The 22,130-nt window shown below is 39.2% G+C and overlaps 1 protein-coding gene across 4 annotated transcripts in view; it reads left to right on the top strand.

The window, feature by feature from the left end:
- Nucleotides 1–22,130, top strand: part of NBEA (neurobeachin) — a 990,744-nt gene that overhangs the window by 519,735 nt on the left and 448,879 nt on the right. For all 4 annotated transcript variants that reach the window (XM_059684425.1, XM_059684424.1, XM_059684423.1 and 1 more), the window contains one exon: nt 18,253–18,361. In XM_059684425.1, the coding sequence (XP_059540408.1) occupies nt 18,253–18,361 (109 nt within the window). The remainder of the gene's footprint in view (nt 1–18,252; nt 18,362–22,130) is intronic.

Genomic DNA, 22,130 nt, shown 5'->3' with positions numbered 1-22,130 from the left:
ATTACAGAAAGTAGTTTAATTTTGTTTAAATTTAAATCCATGAAAGCCTTCAAAATGTTTATCATATTTTTGTGCCATTCTATTTTTTTTAATATTTTTTAAATTGATTTTTTACAGAGAGGAAGGGAGAAGGATAGAGAGTTAGAAACATCGATGAGAGAGAACATCGATCAGCTGCCTCCTGCACATCTCCTACTGGGGATGTGCCCGCAACCAACGTACATGCCCTTGACTGGAATCGAACCTGGGACCCTTCAGTCTGTAGGCCGACGCTCTATCCACTGAGCCAAACCGGTTAGGGCATTTTGTGCCATTCTAGAGTGTGCTTCTATTTTCATATAAATTTTTCCTCCATTAAAGATGATTTTGGAATAATAATTGAAACATAACTAGCTATAAATATACAGATCACGTATACATTAGTACAGCAAATGTCTAGTCAGCACCTTCTACATCACAAACACTATTATAAGAACTGGGAATAGAGAAGTGAATAAGACAAACATTAAACTGGCACACACAATAATACAACGGTGCTATGATTGGGGTGGTATAGGAATTAATGCAAGCCTAAGGCAGGGTACTTAATCTCATCTAGAGGGATGCATTCTCCAAATGGTTGGGTTATCAGGGTATACGATGATAGTCTTTTTGACAAATGATGCTGTAACAACTGGACATCCATCCACATGTGAAAAATCTAGACATGGAACAGCACAAAATTTAACTGAAAGAGGATCACGGACATAAGTATGAAATGCAAAACTATAAAACTCCTAGAAGGTAACATAGGAGAAAATCTCCATGACCTTGGGTATGGTGATGCCTTTTTAGATACAATACCAAACGTATGAGCCATGGAAGAAAAAAGTGCTAAACTGGACTTCATTAAAATGTAAAATTTTGCTTTGTGAAAGAGGTTGTCAAGAGAATGAGAAGGCAAACCACAGACTGTGAGAAAATATTTGCACAAGATATATCTGATGAAGGACTATTATCTTAAAACTATTGGCCTGGTGCATGAAATTCATGCAAGGGGGGGGGCGGTCCCTCAGCCCAGCCTGCACCCTCTCCAATCTGGGACCCCTTGGGGGATGTCCAACTGCCAGTTTAGGTCCGATCCCACGCAGGGATCAGGCCTAAACCGGCAGTCGGGACATCCCTCTCACAATCTGGGACTGCTGTCTCCTAACCACTCGCCTGCCTGCCAGCCAGATTGCCCCATAACCGTTCCCCTGCCAGCTTGATTGATGCCTAACTGCTCCCCTGCCAGCCCGATGGCCCCCAACTGACCTCCCCTGCTGGCCTGGTCACCCTCAACTGCCCTCCCCTGCCAGCTTGATCGCCCAAAACTACCCTCCCCTGCCGGCCATCTTGTGGTGGTGACAACCTGGGGTGGCCATCTTGTGATGATGTGGGGGTGGCCATCTTGTGATGACGTGGGTGTGTCACACGAGTGCACGAGAGCCACCTAGGCTTTTATTAGTGGATATGATATGAAGTGAATATATCCATAATATTATGGATATAATGTGAAGTCTTTTTTTTAAATTTCTTTATTGATTAAGTTATTACATACGTGTCCTTATCCCCACATTACGCCCCTTCCACCCCCCCCTACTCATGCCCTCACCCTCTGGTATCTGTGTCCATTGGTTAGGCTTATATGCATACATACAAGTCCTTTGGTTGATCTCTCCCCCTTACCCCCTTCCCTCTGAGGTTTGATGGTCTGATCGATGCTTCTCTGTCTCTGCATCTGTTTTTGTTTATCAGTTTATGTTGTTCATTATAAAACTCAACAATAAGAATATAAACAATCTTATTTAAAAATGGGCCAAAGACCTAACAGATACCACACCAAAGAAGATACACAGATGGAAAATAAACATATGAGAAAATGCTCTACATATCATCAGGGAAATGCTAATTACAACAACAAAGAAATACCACTATACATTTATTAGCATGTCCAAAATCCAGAACACTTGACAACACCAAATGCTGGTAAGGATGTGGAATAACTGTACTTTCATTTGTTGCTGGTGAGAATGCAAAATATACAGCCACTTTGAAAGACAGGCTGGTGGTTTCTTACAAAAGTAAATATACTCTTACTATATAGTCCAACAGCCATGCTTCTATCTATACAAAGAAGTTAAAAACTTAAGTCCACGTAAAAACCTACATGCAGATGTTTATATTCACTCTGTTCATAATTGCCAAAACTTGGATGTCAAGATGCACTTCAGTAATTAATGGATAAATAAATACCCATTCATTTGTATGATACATCCAGAAAATGGAATATTTGTTACTTAGTTCTAAAAAGAAATGAGTTTTCAAGCCATGGAAAGACATAGAAGAAACTTAATTGCATGTCACTAAATGAAAGAAGCCAATTTGAAAAGGCTAATATACTGTATGATTTGAATTATATGACATTCTGGAAAAGGCAAAAGTATGGAAGCAATAATAGAAAGATCAGTGGTAACTAGGGGTTGGAGGGAGACAGAGCAGAGAGGATTTTTAGAGCAGTGAACCTACTCCATATGATGCTATAATAGTGGATACATGCCATACATTTGTCTAATCCCGTAGAATATACAATACCAAGAATGAACCCTAATGTAAAGCATGGACTTTCAGTGATAATGCTGTATTAATGTAGGTTCATCATTTCTAACTAATGGTAGATGGTGATAACTTGTCGGGGGAGGTTTTGTGGGCTGAAATAGTATCTGAGAAATCTATCTTCTGCTCAAGTTTGCTATGAACTTAAAACTGCTTTAAAAATAGTCTACAAAGAAAGAGGTTTCTAAAAGAGAAGCATGTCCAAACATAATGCCATCTTGGTTGATAATTGAGAGATGATTATGACATAGCTATATGAAATTTTTTAAAAAAAGAGGGATAAAGTTCTGGGCCAAGGGAATAATTTAGTGCAAAAACCAAGAGGCAAAAGACAGCAAGACATGTTGCTATTTTTAGTCATCCAACAGCTACTTAATTGTGTGTTTTGTGCTACCCACATAGAACTTGAGGGTCATTCCTCAAGGCAAGGATCATTCCAGGAAGGGGTTTCTAAGATGTGGTAAGACTGCTGGAGTATAACTGAAGAGGTTTAGGCATAACTTGAAATGTGGCAAATGGATTTTAGGGGTTCAAGACTGAAACAGAGATGCCAATCTGAGGTTTCAGTAATCCTAATGAAGATGGTGGTGTCAGACTAACAAATAGTGCTAGCAGGATGGAAGAAGTGGAAACATTTGAAGTATCTTTTGGAAATTTAATTAATAGAATTGCTCATATATTGGATGGTAAGAGGTGAATGAAGGAACCCAAGATAACTTGATTTCTAGCTTTCATAACTGGATGGCTTATAGTGTAAATATAGTTTACTTAGAATAACACAGAAAGAGGAGCATGGCTTGGGTGAGAGAGGTTTTCACTTTGGGTTACACTGAATTTATGGCACCTGTGTAATATCCAAGTAGAATCATTGAATAGGCATCTTGGAATTTGGGTCTCCAGCTCTCCAAAGATATAGCTAGAGTGGAGATTTAGAGTTATCTGCTTATATATGATAAGTGGTAAGTAAGGACACAGATGTGATGCTCAGGAAGAGTCTGCAGAGTGAGAAAAAAACCTGGGGACCAGCTTTACTGCTCTTTCTGTGGGGAATCCCATTTCCCCATATCTTCATGTGATTGGTTGTTTACTGTCATTCATAAATCAGCTAAAATGTCACCTCTCAGAAAGGCTCCCCTTGCCATCTTATTGAGTTAGCACACATTAATCATATGATTCTCTTTTGACATTTTAATAATATCATCTCATTATTTTATGTCTATCTTCCTCACTAAAATGTACTTTCCTTAAGAACTCGTGTCTTATTTGTGAATATCTCCCTGGTATCTGAAATAATGCCTAGCACATGGTTCACAATCACAAATATTTATTGAAGGAATGAAAAAAAGAATGATGAGTAGAATGTTTGAGGAGGAATAAATAGTCCAAAAGACAATAGTTAAGTTAGGATTAAAGGAGCCACTGTATAATAGGTCATTTCACCCTGACTTATACTGGTGAGTACCTATGTGCTAAAGATTCCGGGTACAGACCCAGGCCCTGCTCTAATGGAGTTTGGAGGCTAGTGAGAACAACAATCCTACATTAAGTACTTATCTATACTAATAAAAGGATAATATGCTAATTAGACCAGATAGACCAGATGTCTTCCAGACATCCTTCCAGATGTCCTTCCGTACAAAGCTGCAGCAGCTGCAAGGGCCGAAGAGGGCTGGCAGCCATGGTGGCCAGCAGTGGCAGCAACAGCGGTGTGATGGGGGCAGTGCCTTCTCTTGATCAGCCTGGTCGCCTCCCCCAGAACGAAGCCAGAGGCAGCAGCAGTGGCAGGGTGATGGGGATGGTGCCTTCCCCTGATTGGCCCAGTCGCCTCCTGCAGAAGGAGGCCAGACTGTGGCTTAGGCCCACTCCCTCCAGAGCTGTTAGTAGGACATCCCCTGAGGGTTCCCAGACTGTGAGAGGGAGAAGACTGAGGGACTCCCCCCCCCCCCAAAGTGCATGTATTTTCATGCACCGGACCTCTAGTTGATGTAATAAAAGGACAAGTAAATGGTTCTATAGGAACAGATAAATGAAGAAAGTAACTTTTGAGAAAGTGGTTATTTGAGTATTGGGGTCAGAGCTAGTATAGACATCGAGTCTATACAACTGTAAGAAGTTTGGCCAAGAAGGGGAAACTCATAGGGTCATTACTAAAGGTAGATATAGTTTTTAATTTGGTGAGGAAGTGTGTGTGGCATATTTTTTTTAGAAGAAAAGACTTACGTATTTTTAAATGCTGGTGGAAAAAAAGCCAATATGATAGGTTTACCTGAAGTCCAGGGACTGGCCTTTCATTTAAGTTTTTGTGGTTTTTTTAAACATATTTTGTTGATTTTTTACAGAGAGGAAGAGAGAGGAATAGAGAGTTAGAAACATCGATGAGAGAGAAACATCTATCAGCTGCCTCCTGCACACCTCCCACTGAGAATGTGCCTGCAACCAAGGTACATGCCCTTGACCAGAATCGAACCCAGGACCTTTCAGTTCGCAGGCTGATGCTCCATCCACTGAGCCAAACCGGCTAGGGCTCATTTAAGTTTTAGCATGATTCATAGGGTTTTTGTTTTGTTTTGTTTTATGGTGCCTTACATTCTCAATGAAGAAAGCAGGGCTATTTACTGAGAATGAAGCAAATTTGGAGAGGGGTGTATTATATTTGAGAAGCTAAGAGAATATTGAAAATAGCCAAACCAACAGTCCACAGCACAAAAAAAAATATGAGCATTTACTTTAAAACATTTACTTATATTACTTTAGTGAAAATAATCTCTTCACTGAACACCAATCTCTCCCCATTGCTACTCCAGATTATAGGTACTTTCTTAGGTTCTCAAAGCACCTTCAATTTTCCCCTGGTTTATACTTCCCATACCATAGTGTTAGTGCCCATTTATTTGTAGTGTATAATACACTATTTTGTGGCCATTTTCACAGTTCCTATTATAATACAACTCATATGTTTACTATTTGTACTGAATTCAAATACCAGTTCTCCAACTGTTAGATGCTAAGCATGTAACATAATCTTCCGCTCACATTGTTTCACATTGCAGAATAGTGTAACACCTAAGAAAGAAGCCCAGTTTCTCTGAAGGTTGGAAATAATCTATACCACATTTATTACAACTGCTGTAATATAGGCTCTTAGTAACTGTAAGGGTTTTGTTTTGTTTTGTTATTACATATAATAGGTATTTAGAATTTTCTGACTTTCACCTTTACTTTGGTTCATGTCCTTTCAATTTAGACCTTTCACTTTCATGAATTTGAATTGGGAGTTCCAGATCAAAAGATATATTTAGATAGTTGGGATGTAGGTACAATAGTTACACATTGCTCTGTTTATCTGATTCCTATTCATTGGTGCTTACTAAATGCTAGGCATAGCTTACATTCTTTGTACATGCTTGTATTTCATTGGCCTGGACATAGAGCATTTTTCTTAATTTTTTCTAATAGTTTAAAATGAAACCTATAAAAATACTTTCTCTTGGTTGTTAGAATATGTCTTTAATTTGTCCTTGTGGGAATGAAGATAAAATTATTTAAGTGCAAATTGTTATAAATGTTTATCCTATTTAACAGCTACACTCTTGAATATAATTCATCAATCATAGCTGGAGAAAGCAATTGTGCAGTTGTCTATAATTAACAGAACAAAACCAGTTGATGAATGTGCAGCTGAATTAAAGTACTCCCTAGGACAGGCTGAAATTATAAACTAGATCATTTAAAGGAATCTAACAAAGAATCTTTGTAATTAAAACAAAGCAAGGTTAATGGGATGTAAAATTCCCTATAATGTCTTGGCAATAATAATTGGATTTTAAATTATTAAAATATGAATTGAACCTTAAAGCAAATAAGACTTCTTTAAATTATGGAATTTGGGTGATCTTTTGAAATAAATCATTTGCCTAAAATAAACCTTTATCACTCTTTTGAATGCATATAAGATATAATTAATGGATATTCATACAAAAGCCAGGTTGCATTATTATTTAGCACTGAATTTAACCTAAAATTTACAAGATTCCAAGTTTTTATTGTATTCTTTAAAACAGGGGGAGGAAAGCCTTGCATTTATTGGGTTTTGAAGAAGAGAAACCTATTGCATCCAAGTGTAATTCTTTAGTAATTAGTATATGGCCCCAACTTGAATATCCTCTTTTACTTTAACAATTACTATTTAATGATTAAACCAATAAGCTTTGGTTTACTTGAGTTTGTTTTGTGTCTTTGATTTGGCAAAAAAAAAAAAAAAAAAAAATACTGTAGTTTAAAAAAAAAGTTTCTTACTCCAAAATTGGAAAGTAATGAACTTTTTCTTAGCATTGAGATTCTGTTTTAATTCTGAACTTCAAAAAAATCCCTAGAAACTCCTTGAAAACAGGAATTCCCTCTCTATTTTTTCATATAGAACCTAATCTATACCTTTTTGTTATTACTCTGTTACTTATTTTGTACATGTAGTAAGTTATCAAATATGTTGTTTTGTAAATTAATGAGGTGAAAAAAATCTTGTGCTTTTACAAAATTAATTGTACTGTATAAATCATAAATATTACTAATTCATAGACTTAGACATTGATGATAAGTAAAATGTTATTTACTTAAAAGTAAGATAGTAGTGCTATTTAATAATGGCCAGATTTCAAGCAAGAGGGAAATATATTTCAGAATTTAGGATCATAGATTTTATATAAAATAGATTTTTAAATTTTAAATCAGGTTTAAAATATAGGTGCATATGCATGTGTATTGAGCTTGTTTTCCATTTCAGTAAACTTCAAATATCCTTTTTTCCCTAGGCATCATTATTTTAACATGTTAAGAATTAAGTAATATTTCGTAAAACTCATAATTCTTTATATTAAAAAAAAAAAAAGAGGGAACAGTACCCTCTTTGGGGTATATTCATTTTTCTACCATAGTTCTCAATTTTTTATTTCTTAAGGACATAAAAATGTTTTTATTGTTCTTAGCTTACTTATTGCAAGCAAATGTTTGCCATGATTCAGATGATCCATGTTTTTATTAGGAAACAAAATGTTGTCCTTGCTTTGCTCAGTTGAGAAATGCACAAGTTTCAGAGCCACAACTAGTTAAATAACACCACCCTCCAACAACAGAATTTAGATGTCAGTTATCATGGTACTAGAGGCCTGGTGCATGAAATTTGTGCACGGGGGTGGGGGGTCCCCTCAGCCCAGCCTGCACCCTCTCCAATCCAGGACCCCTCAGACATTCCTCTCATAATCCGGGACCTCTGGCTCCTAACTTCTCACCTGCCTGCCTGCCTGCCTGCCTGCCTGATCACCCTTACTGGCCCCCCTGCCAGACTGATCACCCCTAACTGCCTCTGCCTATTGGCCTGGTCACCTCCAACTGCCCTGCCTGTCAACCTGGTTGCCCCCAACTGCCCCCCCCCATGGGCTGGTCGCCTCTACCTCCCCCCTCTGCCAGCATGGTTTCCCCTTACTGCCCCCCCCTGCAGGCCTGGTCATCCCCAACTGCACCCTCGCCGGCCTGGTCACCCCCAACTGCCCCCTGGCAGCCTGGTCGCCCCTTACTGCCCCCCTCTGCTGGCCTGGTTGCCCCCAACTGCCCGCCTGCTGGCTTGGTCGCCCCTTACTGCCCCCCCCATGCCGGCCTGGTCACCCCCAACTGCACCCCTGCTGGCCTGGTCATCCCTCACTGCCCCCCTGCTGACCTGGTCGCCCCACGCAGCCTGGTGTTCAGTCATTTAGTCATCCCTCACTAACCCCCCTGCTGGCCTGGTCACCCCACACAGCCTGCTTGTTCAGTTGTTTGGTCGTCCCTCACTGCCCCCCTGCCAGCCTGGTCTCCCCACACAGCCTACTGCTCAGTTGTTTGGTCGTCCCTCACTAACCCCCCTGCCAGCCTTGTCGCTCCACTCAGCCTGTTTGGTAGTCCATTCAGTCGTCCGTTCGGTTGCAATGGTCCCTGGCTCTTTATATATATAGAGAGAGATATTAACTGTTGGCTATTTGATCCATAAATCCCCATGTAAATAATAGATGTAGCATCATGAGCAGTGACCAACATGCCCCTTCTTCAAAGTCTGTCAATGATTAGTCACTGCACATTTGTATTTAGTTCAAACATAGACAGCAAAGCATATTGCCTCTTGTCTCCAAGTGTAAATTCACATGACAATTCCCCAAAGTGGATAACTAACATATTAAAGAGTAAAGTACAGCAAAGAGACAAAATGTGATGTTGCTAGAACTGAAATAGGATATGAATAGATATGAAAATGTGATAACCAAGGAAAGACAGGCAAAACCTAGCCAGCATGAAATGAAGGTAAGAACTATGAACAAAACTTCTGTACAGCAAAAGAAACCATCAACAAAACAACAAGAAAGCCTACTGCATAGGAGAACATATTTGCCAATGTTACTACCAATAAGGGTTTAATCTCCAACATTTACAGGGAACTCATACAACTTAACAAAAGGAAGATAAACAACCCAATCAAAAAATGGGCAACGGACCTAAATAGATATTTTTTCAAAAGAGGACATAAGGAAGGTCAAGAGACATATGAAACATGCTCAAAGTCACTAATCATCGGAGAGATGCAAATCAAAACAACAATGCAGTACCATCTCACACCTGTCAGAATGGCTATCGTCAACAAATCAACAAACGAAAAGTGCTGGCGAGGATGTGGAGAAAAAGGGGTGATCAGGCAGGCAGGCAGGACCCCCCACCCCATGCTGTTGGGAATTCAGACTTGTGCAGCCACTGTGGAAAACAGTATGGAGTTTTCTCAAAAAACTAAAAATGGAACTACCATTTGACCCAGTAATACCACTTCTAGGAATATATCCCAAGAAAACAGAAACAATCAGAAAGGATTTACCATAGCTAAGATTTGGAAACAGACTAAATGCCCATCAGCAGATGAGTGGATTAAAAAACTTTGGGTACATCTACACAATGGAATACTACACTGCTGTAAAAAAAGAAGGAATTCTTACCATTTGCAACAGCACGGGTGGAACTGGAGAGTATTATGCTAAGTGAAATAAGCCAGTCAGAGAAAGATAAATATCACATGATCTCACTCATTTGTGGAATATAATGAAAAACATAAACTGATGAACAAAAACAGATCCAGTTGCAGAGAAGCATCGATCAGACCATCAAACCTCAGAGGGAAGGTAGGGGAGGGTGGGGATAAGGGGAAGAGATCAACCAGAGGACTTGTATGCATGCATATAAACCTAACCAATGGACACAGACACCAGGGGTTGAAGGCATGATTGGGGGGTGGGGGGGGGAGTGGGAGGATAAGGACACATATGTAATACCTTAATAAAGAAAAAACAAACAAAAAAAGAACTATGAACATAAAAAAAAAACAAGCTGAAGTCACTTCAGTGGTATACTAATTGAATATACTAGTAAATGAGTTACACGAGATATAGGTAATTCTGAAATGTTGACACTGTGCCCTTTGGAGCAAGGTAGCTAGGCTGTCACAGGAATTCAGAGAAGGTGAACTTATGGACATCAATGAGGAAAGTCATTGTGACAAAAAGATGGACAATGGCCCAGAGGAAGTGATACCGGCCTAAAACTTCACTTTAAAGAAACTCAGGAATATTTCACCACTTTGAAAGTACAAAGAACACAATGAAAGCTAATCCAAACTTAGAAAGAAATATGAAAGTTCAAGTCACCAAGACTTAGAAAGATGCTTGCTCTATTTTATAAGTTATATGATGAGAAGAAGAAAAGTTCTGTTCAAACTCATATTGATAAGTTTTTTGCAAAGAAATAAAATGCTTTAATTCTAAAGAAAGATGGGGGAAATGGGTGGTTTTCAACCAGTACTAATTTTCTCTCCCCTTGCCAACTTTTTAATGCCTCTTTCTCTTCCACATCAAATCCTTAAATCTCAATCTGATGTTCTAGATCTAGCCCTACCCTTTATATTTATCTTTCTTCTCTCTACTTATGCCCAAGGAAAACCCCAACTTCCATATTGAATCTATTCTGAGACAAATGTAGATCTGATTATATTTTTTATATAATCAGTTGACCCAAATGCATGAATAATTTATAGATTTTATCCTCTAGAAAATATACTATTTTAAGAGAATAACTAGTTTCCTTGTATAATTTCTCCCTAGCAGCCGTATGTGTAAAATTTTAAGTTTCTGCATCAGTGGAAGGGCTCTGAAAGGCTGCTGCGTAGACCACACTGTGCCCTGGTGTTCTCATTTCTGTTTCCACAGCTAATGGAATGAGTAAATTAGGTCAGACTTCAAAAAAAAAAGTTAGGTTAGTGTCACAATTTATTACAAACCTAAGTTATGAATATGCAGAAATGCTTTGATGCCCCATCACATATGGAGCTCCATATAGCAAAATATTATTTTTATTATCTTTGGGTTTTTTTTGCTTCTAGTGAGTATAAAGGTAACCAATGTTTCAATGTGTATCTTTTAGAAAAGTCAACTGCTTTTTTTGTGTTCGTAATTAATGTCAAGACTTTGCAAATAATCTCACTTGCTCCTAACAACCATATGAGGTAAGGGTCTTCCCTATTTAACGAAAATGGATTTTGAGGGAATGCAGAAAAGTTAGTGTCAGAAACTTCTCAGGGCAACAAGGCATTTGTTCTGCTATTTTCATTAGGTAATATTTTGTTGGCATTAAAATGGTTCATGAACCAAAGTTTTTAAGCATCCTATCTAATAAAAGAGAAAAATGGTAATTGGCGTACGAGCTACCTTTTTCATTGGCTAATCAGGGCTATATGCAAATTAACTGCCAACTAAGATTGGCAGTTAACTGCCAACAAGATGGCGGCTAATTTGCATATGTAGGCACAATGCAGGGAGGCGAAAGGGAAAGCAGGAAGAAGCCCCCTGCCACTGACAGTGATCGGAAACCCAGGGGGGAGCTAAGAGCTGGGGGGCAGGGCCAAGGCAGCCCTGGGGCCGCCTTGGCCCTGCCCCCCAGCCATGATCGGAGAATCAGGCGCCTTTGCTGCCCTGGCCAGTGATAGCAGGAAGTAGGGGTGGAGCCAGCGATGGGAGCTGGGCACAGTCGAAGCTGGCAGTCCCGGGAGCTAGGGCTCCCTTGCCTGGGCCTAAAGCGAAACCCACGATCGCGGGGCCGCTGCAGCTGCGGGTCCCCGCTGCCCGGGCCGGACGCCTAGGCCAGAGGTGTTAGGCCTGGGCAGGGGTGGAGCCTGCAACCGCGGGGAGCTGGGGGTCCCCTGCCCAGGCCTGACACCTCTGCCAGAGGCCTCAGGCCTGGTCAAGGGGCCGATCCGGTGATTGGTGATCGGAGGGTGATGAGGGTCAACTCCTCTGGCCGAGGCATCAGGCCTGGGCGGGGGGCTGGGGGGCGGAGCCAGGGATTGGGGGGATATGATGGTCCCCTTGCCTAGGCCTGAAGCCTGGGTCAGAGGCGTCAGGCTTGGGCGGGGGGTGGAGCCAGCGATCAGAGGGAGATGGGGGTCCCCTGCCCAGGCATGATTCCTGGGCCAGAGGCCTCAGGCCTGGGCGGGGGCCAGAGCCAGTGATCAGGGGGAGATGGGGGTCCCCTGTCCAAGCCTGACACCTCTGGCGGAGGCGTCAGGCCTGGGCAAGGGGCCGATCAGGCGATCGGAGGGTGATGGGGGTCAACGCCTGAGGGCTCCCAGTATGTGAGAGGGGGCAGGCTGGGCTGAGGGACACTCCCCTCACACACACACACACACACACACACACACACACACACACACACACACCCAGTGCACGAATTTCGTGCACCGGGCCCCTAGTTACAAAATAAAAAAAATTTTAAATAAAAATTGTAAATTTTTCCAGATTTTTAAATAATCTATTAAAGGACTGCAGTACTGAAAGAAATTGAGCTTCTCCAATCCAGCCACACTCAACCTTGCAATGTCACTAGAAACTCTGTGCCTGCCTTTGAGATTTTGTGGACCAGAGGAAGTGACACTAACGTATTACATCTGCTCCTGCACTGTGTGGCCACTTCACCTCAAATCAGAGTCTGTCTTCTTGACTAAATAAATGGGATCTTAAAATATAATCTTACAATTTAGGAATGTACTCTTTCCTCCAGTTTATAGAGGCATCTGAAACAGTAATAGGAAATTAAAACTCAGACACAGGGTGAAGTATTGGTCCAAGTTTTTAATGCTATGAAAAGGCAGAACTTAAATACAAGCTAGTTCTGCTGTTAGTCCCCTAACTCATCTACAGATGATGGAAGACTAATTTGTCTGACCTCTCATATTGCCTTTGCTATTGACTTTTTTCTTTCATTAAATTACAGAAATTATTTAAGTTTAAAATTCGGGATCTCAGAGTCTTGGGTCAAACACAAGCAATTTAAATTATAACAAACTAAACAAAATTGGATACTTCCTAGAACATCAGCTCTTGCATTGTTGATAACTATTTCAATGGAAATAGAATACTTTGTTTTGTTTCCTGAGTTGTTATTTCCTACATCCATAGCAACCCTGTTTTTTTGGGGTTTTTTTAAAATATATTTTTATTGATTTCAGAGAGGAAGGGAGAAGGAAAGAGAGATAGAAACATCAATGATGAGAGAGAATCATTGATGGGCTGCCTCCTGCACACCCCCTACTGGGGATCGAGCCCACAACCCAGGCATGTGCCCTCGGCCGGAATCGAACCTGGGACCCTTCAGTCCACAGGCTGACACTCTATCACTGAGCCAAGCTGGCCATGGCCAAAGCAACCCTGTTTTATAACAGGAATGAATGTGACTGAACAAATTATTTTCCTTTTCTATTTCCTTTGAAAAATCAACTTACATGAGAAGGCAAAGACCACTTTATTTACTTCCTGTTATATAGTTACTGTGAGGAACAAAACAGATATTTCCTCCGTACAGTACCTGTAATAGATATTCCTAAGTTATCGGATATTTTTATTTACCTCATTTCCTGTATGCTAAATGCATCATAGGATTTTATAGTTAAAAAACAACCTTATCATTAAAATCTAAAATGTTATTTGCCCTCCTTCCTAAATTTATTCAGTCATTTATCCAATTAGTTATATAATATCAATGAGTCCATACTTTATGACAGGTACCATACAAATCATATTAGATATAGAGATGAATCAGCATTATAACTTATTTAACAAACCTTATAGTCTGAGAGAGACTTGTTAAAAAGAAAGAAAGAAAAATAAACCTAAGACAATGTTTAATATTATAATTCCCAGAAGGTTTGAGAAATTATAAGACATTCTCTTAGTTCTATTGGGAGAAGTGGATGACAGGAGTTATGGGAAGAAGAAATGGCATACAAAAGTGCCCTGAAATAGTATGACTCATTAAAGGAACTACAAAGGCTTTCTAGAACATAGAATAAGTATGACAGAGTGGCCAAGGACAAGTTTGGAGAGTAGACAGGCATCTATATATAAGTTTGACTATTATCTTGTCTGCTATATGTAGTCACTGAAGAAATTTAATTGTAAATAACACTAATGGCAAAGTGGAAATGTATTAGAAGATAGCAGATTTGGAAGAGACAGAAAAATTAGGAAGCTATTGTAATCCAAATAAGAGATAAATAAGGCTTAAGTGAAAGCAATATTAATGCAGTGAATAAATAGATTAAAATATATTAAGGAAGTAAAAATTGGCAAATCTTGATGATTTAGTATAGAATGTTTTTAAAGTCCCATTTCAATGGGTTAAAAATGAATAGGGACTTCCATTAAGGCTGTATGGGTTACTTAGGGATCTAAGATTCCTCCTGCTGTAGAACATTCAGATTCTACATAGGGATCTTAAAATATAATCTTACAATTTTAGATAGGGCAGTATGGGTCTGAGGAGTTCTCTAGGACCACTTCTCCACCTAATAAACTAGTGCCTCAAAGAATAGGTATGCCCTGGGTCATATGCCTAAAAGAACAGTGCTTTGGGGATTTTAAGCTTTTAGCCAGAAATTAAGTAAAAAATCTAGCCTGGAAATTTCAGGTTAAGCCAACATCCTTACGAGAGGCTGATATGGTTCTAGTGGGCTCTCCTTTATATCAGCAGAGATAAAAGCAAACACATACCCACAGTTCTGTTGCACTCACACAGATTAAAACCACAAATGTGTAACAATCAAAGATGACTAAGTACATGAAATCGAAAGATACTTTGTATGAACATCAATAAGGAAAAACACAAAAATTTGTATCTTCAAGGACTGTCAAGATTAGAATTGTGAAATAAAGGAAATAAAATGAACAGGAAGATTTTAAAAATTGAAACTAGTAGAATTTAAAAAATCTATGACTATAAAGGTGTAGGTATCACATGTAAAGTAGGATAAATCAAAGAAACCCATCCTAGAGTCATGGTACTAACATTGTAAAACACCAAAGGTAAAGAGATAAAAGCACCCACACAAAATAACAGATATGAACAAAAAGAGAAAAATTAGCAAAACAATAAAGAAAGTTAGAAGAATGTGACCTACTTTTAAAGAGTTGAGAAAAATAATAATACTTGGTAATTGTATATGCAACAAAAATATTTTTAAAAAGTATGAGGGTGATGGAGTAATTCTGAGATTTTAACTTATCCCAGTCCCATTTATTCTTTGCTCCCCAGTTCAATGTGGGCTTTTTTTTTTTTTTTCAAATTCACATTGCAAGTACTGTACCAGAGGGAGCAAAATGGATCTTACTAGCAAATAATTTTACTCAGTTATTTGTTCTGGCCTGTCTAATATGAATAAAGCTAGTTCCTTGAGGGCATTTGTGGAAAACATTTATAGACTAATGTCTTAGATCGCCACTGCCTGAGGTGATACATAACAGTTGGGGCAAATAATAGACAAACCAAAAAGCTTAGGAGGAACAGCTGGGAATGAGATGTACATGAGGGTTTTAAAAACTTACGGCATATTTTGGAAATCTAAAGGCCACACTCACACTTAGGACTGTATGCATGCTCTGGAAGGAAGCACCTAAAGAAGGATCTAAAACCCTTACCTTCTGCTGACACGGAGACGATGTAAGCAGAGTGAGTGCTAAGGTAGAGTGGAAACCTGCCTCGCTGAGTGTTAAAGAGCTGTCCAAATACAAACACAAAGCCCCGTAGGAAAGTCTGGAAGATATTTTTGTATTGGTGAATGGTTTTCCACATGGATATTGAAGTTTCCCAGAATGACTGTGAATCAGTTAAAAGGTGCTGTCTTTGCATGAAAATAAAATAACATACATTAGTTGATATATAATGCATAAGTGTCACAGATAGGAAAACAGACTTTCAAGTAATTTTAGCAATTTCTCTGGTGTTTCTGAGGAAAGACTCTTCCCTTCCCCATCCCCTTCTCTGCTACCCATGCCTGTTTGCTTTGTCAATCCACTGTTTTGCTCCTGGGTATAATACTACTAACCAGCCAAATCCTGAGCCTCTCTAACTTCCTGCTTTCTTCTGTTAATCTATTTAATTTTTGTAATTTTCACTAATTTGCATATATTTGATTTTTTTCCCTGGCTTTCTTCAGCCTTCAGACACTAAGCAAAGACTTTGAACTGAATACCAACATCTCACATCTTTCTCTTTTGAAACCTTAGTTATATAAAATATAGGCCGATGATTTCATCAAAATTAATTTTTAGAGTTTCTTACAGTCTTTGTTTAACTTCTTATTTTTCCAGCTCCCTCAGTGATTAAGATCAAGACTATCAATGTGATTGTTTGCCTGGAACATTATTTGTAGAGGAGTGGGCGTTCCCCCCCCCCCCCCAGCAAGTATTGTTGTTTTGAACAGCTTGCCCTAGCCTTGGGTTCTTTGAATAACTTATGTTTTTGTTAACTTTACTGTAAACTAGACAATATTTCTATTAGAATGTGCCTCTGTCCCTTTCAAGTGATATGAGAGATTACCTTTACATGTTTCTAAGTGCTATCTCCATGATCCTGCTGCTATGCAAGATTTTAGTGGTGCCTCTGTCATACTGCCAGGAAGTTCTGCTAGTCCAGAGTGACAGAGTCACCCAAATCTCATCATGGAGTAATGAACTCTATATCAGATCAGACATGGGTTTTGGGAAGATTTCTAATGAGAATTATCTTCAGTTTAGTGCTGCTCAGAATTTAAATTAGAAGATGTCACATAGATACTAAATTTGTGAAAAGATAATAAAATTTAATACTATGTTATTCAACCTTACTACCTGAAAAAGCAGAAATAAATTCAGTAGAGTCAGACTCACTTCAAAGACATACATAGCTTTGAAAAATTAGCCCCAGCCAGGTGGCTCAGTTGGTTGGAGCATCTTGCTGTGCACCAAAAAGAAGGTTGCAAGTTCAATTCCCAGTCAGGGAACATACCTATGGTTTCAGGTTGGATCCCCACAACCGATCTCTCTCTCTCTCTCTCTCTCTCTCTCTCTCTCTCTCTCTCTCTCTCTCTTCCTCTCTCTCTCTCTCTCTCCCTTTCCTGCTCCCTCTCCCTCTTCTTCTCTCTAAAAATAAATTTAAAAATATCCTTAGTGAGGATTAAAAATTATATTTAAGTCATAGTTTAGGAATATCAGGATACATAAGTATTATATTTTGCTTGTACATATTTATCAGTGAAGACAACTTTGCCATGGATAGACAGAATGTAGTGAGTAATAAATGCAGAATTATATGAGTTGGTATTTGGTAAATACAAAAGTTAAGACAAACTTAAAGCTATCCTATTCTGATTGAAATTTATGACAACTTGGGCAAGAAAAAAAAGGAATGATTCATTTCAATAATGAGCAGTGAAAATAATGAATGGTGATTTTGAAAATAGCATTCTTGTTTAAAGTTTATGTGGAGCAAAACTAGATAATGGATATGAGTATGAGAACTAATTTTTTAAAAATGTAGTTAAAGAAAATGAAATTACTTTATATAAGTTTGCCCTCTCAAAGAAACAAACAAAAAAATATCAAAAAACAAGAACACAATATATTCTTCCACTTATTTATATCTTTCTCTCTTTTTCAATGTCCTGTAGTTTTCTGAGTGCAGGTGTTTTGCCTCCTAGGTTAAGTTTATTCCTAAGTATCTTAAATTTTTATTGTTGCAATGGGACTGTTTTGGTTTGTTGTTGTTTCTCTTTCTGAGGGTTTATTATTGGTTTTTAAAAATGCCATTGATTTCTGAGTGTTAATTTTTTATCCTGCTACATTGCCAAATTTATTTATTAAATCTAGTATTAGTTTTTTGATGGAGTCTTTAGGGTTTTCTATGTACAATATCATGTCATTGGCGAATAATGACAGTTTTACTTCTTCCTTTCATATTTGGATGTCTTGTACTCTTTATTTTATTGCATAAAGTAACTTTATTAAATTCACCAGATAATTTGTTCACAGACACACTATTTAACAGAAGCATTGCTATAACAGTTTTATGGCATATTTTTATATTTCAAATGTCATTGAATTATAATTTCAACTATATTAATTTTATAATGTAGCTTTATCTGAAATGTATGCATAATTAATGCTTATAATACTGAAGATTGATTATTGAAAAAGTTGGATTAACCAAAACTATTAAGAATAATAACTTCAAAGGTACTTTTCTTTTTAGATTACTATGCCATGCTATGAAGGACCACATAGTTCGTGTTGCAAATGAAGCTGAGTTTATTTTGAACAGACAGAGAGCTGAGGATGTACATAAACATGCTGAGTTTGAGGTAAGGTTTTTGGAGCAGACTAAATTCTGCTTTTCTATTATCAGTTAGCGATTGCCAATGGTAACCTTACATTAAGAAGTGTGTTTTGAAGAGAAAATTTCACTGAAGGCTTTTGAGTTCTTTAGTAAATGTCAAACTCAGAACACTAGTTTATTTCACCTCATTTACAACATGAAGAGATCCCTCCAGCCCTGTTACTAACCACTCAGTTGACTGAAGTTATTCTAACTTATCTTTAAAGGTAAATAAAAATTTTTAATGCAATTGCTTTCATAGTTTTTAAGCTAGCAAAGTTTACTTACCATTAGATACAAGTGTAATAAGAGGTTATATAAAGAAACTGAGTTTTACCAAACATTCAATAATTTATTATTATGTGTCCATCTTTAGAGTGTTCACAGAGCATTTTAGTTCATATTTTATTTTTATAATTGATATTTTATTGACAATTGAAGCATTGCTGTTGTGTGATATATATGTAGATCTATATGTATGTATGGAAATATAATAGTTTAAAAATCCTCATAAGTACTTTGAGTAAAGATAAATTAACTATCATTGCTATTTGTTATGTAAACGCTAAAGGATGTTGAAGTAATATATATTCCATAGAAATAATTTTTAATTTAAAATATTATTTCTATAACATGTCAATAATTATTCACCAATATTTATATTGCCTCAATTCAACAAGTATTTTTATTTTAGTGTTTTAAATATAACATTTACTTCCGTTAATGCAATTAACGGAACAAAAATGACTTCAGAAATATTTAGGGGACCTGGTGTTTGCCTTACGTTGGACTATCAGTGGCCTTGAAAATGATACATAACTTCACCAATGTATTCCTCTGATGCCATATGTGAACAATTGCTGTATGGCTTGAAGTTGTAGCCCAACATTTCAGTTTTGATGAGGTTTTTATCTCAGTAAACCAGCTCTCTCAGTCATGCAAATTGATATACTAGGTCTGGTGATCTCTGACCTGGCCAGCTGAAAACCATGAGACAGAGAAATAGTTGTTGGCACTTTACTGGTAATACCAATAACCTATGTGTCATTTGTCAGATGAAAAAGCATACACTTGTCATATGCGGTTGCATAAAACTTATTTCAAAAAAAATACCAAATATTTTAAACTTTGATTAAAGTACATTAACAATTGCTTGTCAAAGTGAAGGTTTGTATTACCTGAACAATAACTAACATTTGGGTATTATTCACCAGAATATCATGCTGTAATTCTGGGTAACAGTATAGTTATATTCTATTATTGAAGAATATCTTTAGGTATAAAATATGTCAGAACTCTAAACAAAAGAAGAATATTGAATTAATTTTTGACTTCTGTTAGTAAATAAGATTTAGAATATTAACTGAATTCCATGCAGGATCAGTTTTGACTCACTTATACTGGTACAGGGTAGGGGCAAAAGTAGATTTACAGTTGTGAGTGCATAAAACAGAGTATATTCTTGTGTTATTATTTATTAACTACAGGCCCGGTGCATGAATTCATGCACCAGTGGGCCTGGCCTGCAGGATCAGGCCAAAACCAGCTCTCCGACATCCCCCGAGGGGTCCCGAATTGCGAGAGGGCTCGGCGAAGGGACCCCACTGGTGTACAATCAGGGCTTGGTAGGGACACAGGAGGTTGGCTAGACAGCAAGGGATCAGGGGAGGGCTCCAGGGAATGTCCAGCCCATCTTGCTCAGTCCCGATTGGCCAGACCCCATCAGCAAGCTAACCTACTGGTCAGAGCATCTGCCTCCTGGTGGTCAGTGCATGTCATAGCAACTGGTCAACTGGTCGACTATCTGCCCCCTGGTGGTCAGTGCATGTCATAGCGACTGGTCGACCAGTCGACTGTCTGCCTATTGGTGGTCAGTACATGTCATAGTGAGTGTTTGAATGGCCTTAACATATCATTAGCATATTACACATTGCTTCAGTGGACGACTGGACACTTAGCATATTAGGCTTTTATTACATAGGAATAGAGGCCCGGTGTACTAAATTTGGCAGCCCTGCACAGTCCGCACTGGTCCGAGGAGCAGCAGCCACATGCAGCCTGCACCTGTCCGACAAGCAGTAGCTGGGTGAGCGGTCTGCCCCCATTCGAGGAGCAGAAGCCGCACGTGAAGCTCGCTCCTGCCCAAGGAGCAGCAGCCGTGCAAGTAGCCCATCCCCCATCCAAGGACCAGCAGCCATGCAAGCAGACTGCCCCCGTATGAGGAGCAGCAGCCACACGTGCAGTTCACACCCACCCAAGGAGCAGCAGCCGCTCAAGCAGCTTGCCCCTGTCCGAGGAGCAGCAGCTGCATGAGCAGACCAACCACATCTGAGGAGCAGCAGCCCTGCGCAGCCCGCTCTGGTCCAAGGAGCAGCAGCCACACGCAGCCTGCACCTGTCTTACGAGCAGCAGCTGGGTGAGCAGCCCACGCCCGTCCAAGGAGCTGTAGCCTCACGTGCTGCCCGAGAAGCAGCAGCCACACAAGCAGCCTGTCGCCCATCCGAGGAGCAGCAGCTGTTCGAGTAGCCTGCACCCGTACGAGGAGCAGTAGCCCTATAAGCAACCTGCCCCTGTCCAAGAAGCGGCAGCCTCACGAGCAGCCCGCTCCATGAGGAACAGCAACAGCGTGCAGCGAGCCTCGATCCAAGGAGCAGCAGCTGTGCTCAGCCTTCCCGCATCTGAGGAGCAGCAACCTCATGATCAGCCCACCTCTGTCCAAGGAACAGCAGCTGTGAGAGCAGCCTCCCCAACCGGCCAGTGATGACACCACTGCTGCGAACAGCATCCACCAGAGGATCTAGTGCCAACTGAGGAGCAGCCCCTGCATGACTCTACATCTAGATCAGTTGGTGAGACCCAAAATGGGTACACAAATCCCCAAAGGAACGAAAAGGAAAAATCGCCAGAAAAGCAGCTAAGTGAAACAGAGGCATGCAATATATCAGAAAAAGAATTCAGAATAAGGGTTATATACTTCATAAACCTGATGGAGAAAAAAATCAACAACTTATGTAAGAATCAAGAAGAAATGGATGAAAAAAATCAACAACCTATGTAAGAATCAAGAAGAAATGGGTGAAAAAATCAATAGCTTAGGTAAGAATCAGGAAGAAATGAAGAGTGATATAGCTGCAATAAAAAACACCATGGCAAGTTTCAATAGTAGACTAGGAGAAGCGGAGGACCGAATTACCGAATTAGAAAACAGGGAAGCAAAACACACACAAACTGAACTGAAATTGAAGAAAAAATAAAAGAGACAGGAGGAGAGCCTAAGGGACCTATGGGACAGCATGATATGAAGCAACATACTTATAATAGGGGTGCCAGAATAATAGGAAGAGGAACAAGGGTTAGAAAACCTATTTAAAGAAATAATGTCAGAAAAATTCCCTGAGGTGGGGAAGAAAAAAAGTCACACAAGCACAGAGAGTCCCAAATAAGGTGAACCCGAAAAGACCCACACCAAGACACATCATAATTACCATGGCAAATGTTCAGGACAAAGAGAGAATCTTAAAGGCTGCAAGAGAGAGACAGAAAGTTACATACAAGGGATCTCCCATTAGATTATCAAATGATTTCTCAACAGAAACACATCAGGCCAGAAAAGCATGGAAGGGAATTTACAAAGTGATGGAAAGCAAAGGACTGATTCCAAGAATACTCTATCCAGCAAGGCTGTCATTCAAAATTGAAGGGGAAATAAGAAGCTTCACAGACAAAAAAAAAAGGCTAAGGGAGTTTATCACCAC

This window comes from Myotis daubentonii, chromosome 2, assembly GCF_963259705.1.
Source record: "Myotis daubentonii chromosome 2, mMyoDau2.1, whole genome shotgun sequence".
In the NCBI taxonomy this organism is placed as follows: Eukaryota; Metazoa; Chordata; class Mammalia; order Chiroptera; family Vespertilionidae; genus Myotis; species Myotis daubentonii.
Note: the sequence above shows the minus strand (reverse complement) of the source record. Positions and strands in the feature narration are given on the sequence as shown.